Consider the following 8688-nt stretch of genomic DNA (forward strand, 5'->3'; position numbering starts at 1 on the left):
ATAATATACTGGAGTTTGATGCACCTGTGTATGAACTTCCAGCATATTATGCTGAACCGGTATACTGGAACTCCAGTATATTATACTGGAATTCCAGTATATTATGCTGGAGTATTTTCCGGATTTTGAACAGTGTTTTCGTTCAGATTTATCTTTATATGAAAAGTGGTTAAATTTCTATGACTTTTGAAACTGTGGCTATATTTGAATGATCACTTGTAAACCTGGCTATTTTTGAATTTCTCCCCTGTGTGGGCTGCACTGGGCCTGCCCATATTGACAGTTCTACCTTCAAAGCATCCGATAAGATTAAAATGAAATGGTAAGATTAGAAATTGATTATCCATCCAAACACAAAAGTGATATTCCTTGACCCAAGGGAGTAATTGTTTTTTGAATAGAAGGAAACTTTCTTTTAATCCAGTTTTCATAACACAGTTCTTGAATTTTTGCAAAAACTTCTTGATTAAAACACACACATTTCGGGAAAAATCTGTGCAATGTTGATAAAGGTAAAAGACCTGACATTTCTAGTTTATTCTTATTTGTATTGTAGCGTTTCATGATTTTATAATTTCATTCCACAAGATATTGGACCTGCCTATTTTACCTTTTTGCATCTACTTTAATCGCACAACCCTAATTATCTTAAGTATAGCTCAAGCATGATTCATAAGAATGTAAAGCTAGAGATATACACTTGTAAAATTACTTGATCAAGCCACACATAAAATCTCGTTATGCAGCCCCACCTTGCTTTGCTATGACAGCTATGTCAGCAGACAAGTTAGGATGAGTGATTTTATTTTGTGTCTCACACAGACACTAGTTGTGTGAGACCTCTTTTTATCTCACATATTTGTGGACCCGTGTCTTACACATTTAGGTCCACAAAATTTTGGGACTCACACAGTTATGAGACAAAAAAGAAGCCCCACACAACTAGTGTCAGTTATACGAGCCACAAAATAAAATTTTTCTGTTAGGATCTTCTTATGTTAAAATCGCATCGGATAGTACATGTAATAGTTTGGCTAGCCTGGGAAACCTTTGTGCTCTAAAAAGCACTAATTTCTCTTGTAATTTTGCTGATGGCTCTACTATATTTTATAAACTCCCGTTCAATCGTGTTGTTTCTTAGGTCGATAATTGAGTAAACTTTTCCCCATCACTTCCGTATTCTTTGTAATTCAGGTAAAAATAAAACTTAGTGTGGGTGAACAAAAATTATTAGTTGTATTCTCGTAATTCCCGAGCCCATCATGACTTTTGTATCACAAGTGTTTGGTATATGAAGTATTTTTCAGGGCTGTTTTTTCTTTTTTTCACGAGTAGGATTTTGAAAGAATACGAAGAAAAAGGGATCACGAAGTTGGAACTTTTCAGGACCTATTTTGTCATTTAAGCATTAGCTATTGTCAGTTTCAAACTTTCATGACGGCTCACTCCTCCTTTCCTATCTTCCTTCAAAGTGCCACCGAGCCTCCAGCCATCCTGGCAATAAAGTGATTATAGAGAAGCTGTACAGAGCCATTTTGCATTTATGCGTGATTTGGGAAAGAGTCACACTTTAAAAATATAATAAGTTATTCTAATATAATTATAATGGTAATTTTACGGTTCGAAATTAATTATAACCTATAAGTCAAACAAAAATAATTTCATCGTTGCTGCAATGTTTTCATCAACTCCAGTGCTTCCTTCGACAGAGTGACTACTAGAAGGTCCATATTACCTGTTCACCATGTTTGAAAAGGCTCATGCGTAGGACCTACCATCATCATAAAAATAGGCCATAGACACCAACGTCCAGCCTGTCTCCCATTTTGTTGCTTTTATTACTGTCCGATTCCCTTAATCAATTTCCATTAGATTTTTCTGTTATGGTTCTTTTTCGTATTTGTATCTTAGCTTTTTTCTCGATGTACTCTAACTCACATACAATAGGGATAACGTCTACTAGACTGTTTGACCAAATTTTTTCAATCCAAAACTACTTTTTTAAAAATTCAGATGTTTGGCGAAGTTTTTGAAAGAAAAATTTTTTGATGAGAAACACAAATAATTTTAAAAAAAGCAGAAAAAAGTAGCTTTTGTAATTTTTAGATTTATAATTTTACCGTTTTAGCCTATTATTTTCATTTTTATCAAAAGATTTTTCTGGAGTTTATTTCATGATCCTTTTATTTGTCCAGTAAGTTCCAAATCACTTTGAATTTAACATCCTTCTTACATCTCCCCTCCATAGATTCCAAGTCAAGGTAAAAGTTACCAAACCTGAATATGAAACCCAAACCTGAAACAGACACCAAAGAAAAAACATTAACAAATTCAACTAGCAAATAAACAAAAAGTTTTTAAAAATAAAAAGATAATGGAAAATATACGAAGAAAAAAAATTAAAAAATCAATATTACCTTGGACGAAAGATGATGAACAGATGCTAAAGCACGACGAACGCCGGAACGCAGATACGGCGAACGAACGGGAAACGCCAAAGCATAATGGAACGATGAACGCCGAACACGACGGGAAATACAAAAGCTGCGAATGAACACAAAAAACGAAACAAGTCACGCAACTCCACTAAACACCAAAAAAGCCCACACAAATTTCTCAACCATATCCAATGCCTTATGATGTTTTAGTTAAAATTTAATCAAATTTAATTTCCTGGTTATTTTTATGGAATTTAAAAGTCCAAATTGTCCTTCAATTGCATCAGTTACTGCAAATTCATATGTACAAGGGAGAATTCTACTACTTCCGTACTGTATCAAAATTGCCATAGCTTTCGTTTCGTCGGAGTAGTAAAAACAGCAGCTGGAATCTGACACCATCGCCGGAGAACTCTCAGGAGATGAGCTTCAGATAATATATGAAAATCACCAACCTGTAACCACGGAAACGGAAACTTTTCCATAGGTTATACTTTGGACATTCTGGAAAGCCGGCTAGGACGCGGTTGAAAGTCACCTCGACGTCTCTGATGATGCGAAGAAGGCCTAATAAGAGCTGCCAGAGCTCGTTTTACTAAATCACCTTCAACAGACCAGATTCGCACCAGTGAGTTCGTCATCGCCGATCGCCGAGCATTCAATCGGCTAGGTGAATACGAAATCGAAGGAGTATTTCTCATATTCTTATGCATACTACACCTGAACGAACCAGGATGCGTCGTCGGAGAGCACAAGCACGTCCTTTTCGGAATCAGCTTCCGAACCACCTGATCACGCTGAGACACTGCCACGGAACGGCGAGGAGAGCTAGATCTATCTATGGAGAACTTAACGCTAGGCGTAGAATTCATCGGCGCCAGCGCGTGGAGATTCACGCGCGTCGGAGAAGCCGATCGGTTGAAACAACCTGACGATTGAGACGAATAAAAGCTAGAGGTCCTGTACGAAGCGAACGACGTCGCATCAGTTGCCGCCATGGTGTTGCAGAACCGGCCGGTAGGTGAGATTGACCTCTCAAACGCCGATCTCAGCCTTCTAGAGGAATTCGCCATTGTAATTGGAGAGCTATACAAACAACTTATGAATGTATTGATTTTTTTTTCTTTTTAAAAGTGCCCTAAGGCTTTTCAGTTGGGCAAACTTAGCGAGTCTCGAAGCGTAAATTTATAGCAGGGAGAAGAGGATGGGCGAATTGTAGATAAGTGGAAGGTTTAAGGTTTAGTTAGGAAAACGAATTTTAAGTCTCGTTAAAGTAACCATGGTAAAGAGTTAACCCGGGGGTGGAGGTTGAATATGAGATTTTCAATGGACAGCGACCGGTAGAGCAAAATGATAATAATTGGAGCCGTTTTGGCGGACTGCTTATGTAGTTGCAGAGGATAAGGCACAATACCACCAGGTACATAAATTTTTTATTTTTTTTAACACCTCCCAATTTCGGCCACATTTGTTGTCTGAATCTTGATTATTCAGATCTCAAACATTAAGTTTATTTATTTTTAAAGTCTGAAACTTAATTATTCAAATCTTAATCATTAAGTCTGTTTATTTTTTTTACTTCACAACTCCTTAATAGGTCAAAATAGATTTGTATGATTAAGATAGAGACTTAATTTTATTAAGAAGCTATCATCCATATTCATTATTAATTATCGTCACTGCCTACCATTATCAATTATCACCATGTCACCGCCACCATCATTCTCAATCATAGCCGCCACCATAATCGACTACCACCACCTACCATCTGCACCACTCCCATCACCATCATTCTCAAACACAAACATACTAATCCACATCAACTACCACAACTAATCATCACATCACTATCAACAACCATAACCAGCACTGCACATCATTCTTAACTACCACCACTTACCATTGCCTCCTCAATCACAATTATTACCACCACCGGTCATTACTAACCATCACCACTCACCATCAACTTCCTCAATCATAATCGTTACCACTACTAACCACCACTAGCTACTACCCTGAACCATAACCATCAACCAACCTACCACCAATCACGCCTCTAGTGGGCATTCACAAGCATCGATGTTAGCCATCACCAACAGAAACTACCATATTTTAAAAAAATTATATATTTTATTGATGAAACATTAGAATATTAGATTAATTAGTACTCCCGCAGTTTCAATTTAGATGATATACTTTCTTTTTTAGTCTGTTCCAAAATAAATGATACATTTATAATTGTGAAAATAATTCAACTTTAAACTTTTTATTTTACTCATTTACCATTAATGAGAAGCTTTTATAACTACAAAAATGACATGGCCCCACAAAGCGTTTACCCCTTAAGCTTTTAAGACCACAAATTTCAAAAAAAAACTTTTTTTTTATTAAACTTCGTGCTGAGTCAAACTACCTCATCTAATTTGAAACGGATGAAGTATTTTATTTGAATTTTATGTTTATTAATTTTCAAATAAAGATAAATTTTATATATTCAGATGTTAAAAATCAAACAGCCTTAATCATTTAGTATTCAGACCTTTATACACATCTTAATATTCAAATGTGTATTCAAATTCAGACGTCTTAATCTTAAAAAAAAACAAATGAGGCCTTAGAGGGTTCTATAATGTTTCCATACTTTCCCCCAGCAGGACTCGAACCCAAGACCTAACGATCGTGGGTTGAGGTGCTTTTACCAACTGAGCAAGCCTCACTTGTCAGGTACATAGAGTTCACCAATAACAAACTCAGTGTAAGTGTAATCTCGTAAGTGAGGTATGAAAAAGATAGTATTTCTGCAGATTTTGTTGTTACCTTGTGAAGTAAAAAGGTTATTTTTAGTAGACTCTCGACTCAAAAAAAGCATAAACTCAGCAATAATGAAAAAAAAATACATTAGTAAAGAAATCATGGGAAAAGAAAAAGTAACAACGGCAAGATATTAAGAAAATCGAAACAAAAGAAATACTCCCTCCGGTTTACTTTAAGTAATTTTTTGTCTTTTTTTGTGGTTCGCAATATTTAATTTTTTTAGATATCAAAAAAGAATTAACTTTCCAGAATTGCCTTTGGACTAAAGAGTCTAGGAGTAGTTTGTTATATTTTCAATAAATAAATTAATATAATTAATTTTATTATTAATTAATGCTAAAAAGTAAATTTCTTAATATGTATAAAAATTATTTAAAGTGAACCGAAAAGAATAATATGTAATAATAGAAATATAAAAATAAAAATATACGAGAATAATACTATAATTGCTTAACTGAAAAGAGTGACAACCGCAAGATAATGGAAAAGAAGGTACATAGATTAGAGCTGAACGATAATAATCCTCACCCGTTGATCTTAAACTTGAGTTATTTTAATAGACTCTCTTGGGATAAGAACTAATTTACCTTTATATTGCCCCTTTCAAATAAAATCTAAAATAGTTAACATTTTCATCAGAATTAAAAAATTTAATGCTAGCCGCGGCAATTTTCCCCCTTTTATCTGCGGTAATGTGAGAAAGCTCACACAAATAAAGTTATTCCAATTTTAATTTATACTTTTTAAAAAAAAAAATTGATGATAACATTAATTGAGCTTGCTTAAATGATTAATAGTTGAACCAACTTGGTTAAGACTTAGGTATAATTGTTATAGTTGTTATTTATTTCACTTTGTTAGAATCCCTTTTTCTTGTCATTGCTTAACGATGAAAAATTTTATGCAGCTAACCGAAGAAGAAATGTTACCCTCATTAAGTTTTTCCTTAGCAACAAAAAATTATCCCCTAAAAGTTTAATTATTGGCCGGTGGTCTAATAATTTCATAGAATATCTTATTGTGTTAGAGCTTTGTATTGGTCAAAATTTGACCGTCACGATCGAATCGATCAACGTCCCGTCTAAGAGACCGGTCAATGAAGATAACATAGTCCACTCTGCTCCCTTTTCCCGACATCCGTCGAGTCGGAAGGAGCAGCGCCTAAAGGGACGACCAAGAAATATTGGAGGCAGGCGAGCGTCGGACCAAGCAAAGAGCAAGGGTACTTTGACTATATATAGCAAGGAAAAATCTTTGATTGGGGGGGGGGGGGGGGGGATCCCTCCTTTCTCTCTCCGAAACTCTCTTCTAACATTCTTGATAGGAAAGAAGCAATCTATAGAGGAATATGTAAATCAATCTCCCCATCGATCGATGGGAGACACAATATAGAATTTCAATAAGATCATTTACATCTCTTTTATCTTATACACGATCTATGTTATTAGCTCTTTGATCTGGGATTAATTATGTCTGACTAAGATTTACCCCTTCATCTCCTTTGATTGATTTGTTTAAAAAGGTTTCGATATCTTTTGAGTCAAACAATTTGGCGCCGTCTGTGGGGATTTCTTAGTGAAATTTCCTAGTCTCTCCCAGATCAAAGGCAAGAAATACGATCACCCACCAAAAGTAGCGCGAAGGAAAAACCCAATCCACGCAAGTCAAAGGCGCAGTGCGGTAGGGGGAGGAAAGCCAGCAAAATTACCAAACTCAGAAATCTTTGCCCCATCAACCATCGATATGCCAAACAAGACGAAAAACGTTACCAACCTGTTCTCCTCCATCGGACAACCGGACGGGGGCAAGGAAAGTATCACTCTAACTCACCTTCTGCTCTCTGCTCAAGTAGGGACACAAAGGCCGCGCAGGCGAACGAATAAAGAAACACCTCAGTGAAAAGGACGAAAAACCACTGCAAAACAACTGTGATACTCCCAAGCCAGAAGGCGAGAGACAGACAAGGAAACTACAATATGTGCATAGAACGAACCTAAGCGAAACAACAACGTTTCACATTCTCCAACGCAGCATCCTCCGTTGCGAGCAATGTCAAATGATTTGGGACTCTCCCAGAAGATATCCTGCTCTCAAAAAATTGGGACTAACGACGGGTTAGTATTTCGATAAGTTCGAAATAACACCATTTAAGGCCAAGGGCCTTCGCCAAAAAGAGAAGAGTTCGACCTCGATCGAATGACGACGGGTTACTATTTCGATAAGTTTGAAATAACACCCTTTTAAGGCCAAGGGCCTTCGCCAAAAGAGAAGAGTTCGACCTCGATCGAACGACGGTGGAGGAAGATTCAATTTGAGCCAACAATCGCCCATTTTTTTACCTCCAGTGTTGCGACCCGATCTCCTAGAACCGATGCCTCTTGATCAATCTCGCTGATGCGCTCCTCGAGCCTTGCCTCCATGAGGGTAGACATCGCTCTTTCCGACTCCTGTTTGGACAGGAAGATGCGGATAGTGTTATCCAAGGTCGCTGCCCTCGCCGAATCCGCAGACCAAGCACTCTCGATGCTCTCCAACCAAGCGACCTTGCTCTCCAGCGCGGTCAATTTCCCAATCCATTCCATGCCCATCGCCTCGACCTTGATCAAGTTCTGATCTATCTCCGACTGCATTGACCTCAATCTCTCCTACAGATGCTCACATTCTGCGGCGGCTCCCTTACCCAACTCGAGCTCCTCGTCCTTCATTCGAAGCGGCTCCTCAAGCACACTCCTGCTACGGATAGCTTGCATCAACTCCTGGTCCCTTTTCTCCAACTCCTCACCAAGAGCCCGATCACCCGGGTTTACCCTCAGCCGCTCATGCATCTCGCGGCACTTGTTGTGATAGCGACGATATTTCTCCAACATCTTCAAGAAAATCTTGGCCCGAATGTTGGCCCTGCGAATGCTTTCCACTTCCATCATATACGTCTGAAAAAATGTGAAGACGGATCAGAATCGTATCATCAAGAAAGGCGAGGGAAAAGCGAAAGTAAGCATAACATACCCTTAAGCCCATAGCGGCCACCTCATCTATCAAATCAACATCAGGAATGGACCGAAGGGCTGCATTCTCGGCTACAGAACATAACATGCTAAACTGCGACACCATATCCTCCGTGTCCTCCAAGAGATATCCGAAGGGATCTCAAGAATACGAGCCGAGCCTCTCGCACGAACCACCGAGTGAGTAAGGCCCTCCTCAAACATCCTGACATCATCACGGTCGAGGTCCGATTCGGATTCGTAATCGTTGACCACCACGCCTTTCCCTCTTTCGGCAGTCGAAGAGGAAGCACGACCAACTGTAGAGGATGAGGGAACGTGATAACTAGGGATTTTGATACATTTTATACTCCTTCATGCTTAAATTTTGATTAGAAATGTGTACAAAATAGTCCCAAATGCTCACAAGTTGTGCTTGATTGCAGGATTGA

General features: G+C 38.1%; 1 protein-coding gene across 5 annotated transcripts; it reads right to left on the reverse strand.

The window, feature by feature from the left end:
* Positions 1-969: 969 nt before the first annotated feature.
* LOC104238736 (uncharacterized) lies at positions 970-3609 on the reverse strand. 5 transcript variants are annotated; one of them, XM_070147640.1, is made up of 4 exons: positions 2773-3609; positions 2418-2544; positions 2278-2296; positions 970-1494 (listed from the first exon to the last, which is right to left on the reverse strand). In XM_070147640.1, the coding sequence occupies exons 1-4, from the start codon at positions 2838-2840 to the stop codon at positions 1457-1459; spliced, it is 252 nt and encodes an 83-aa protein (XP_070003741.1). In that variant the 5' UTR covers positions 2841-3609; the 3' UTR covers positions 970-1456. The 5 variants fall into 5 exon arrangements, 2 of the variants coding, with proteins under 2 accessions (XP_070003741.1, XP_070003740.1); XR_011400308.1 differs by having other exon boundaries at positions 1370-1494; XM_070147639.1 differs by having other exon boundaries at positions 970-2296.
* Between the last annotated feature and the right edge of the window lie 5079 nt (positions 3610-8688).

The sequence above is a fragment of the Nicotiana sylvestris genome, chromosome 6, assembly GCF_000393655.2.
Source record: "Nicotiana sylvestris chromosome 6, ASM39365v2, whole genome shotgun sequence".
Lineage (NCBI taxonomy): Eukaryota > Viridiplantae > Streptophyta > Magnoliopsida > Solanales > Solanaceae > Nicotiana > Nicotiana sylvestris.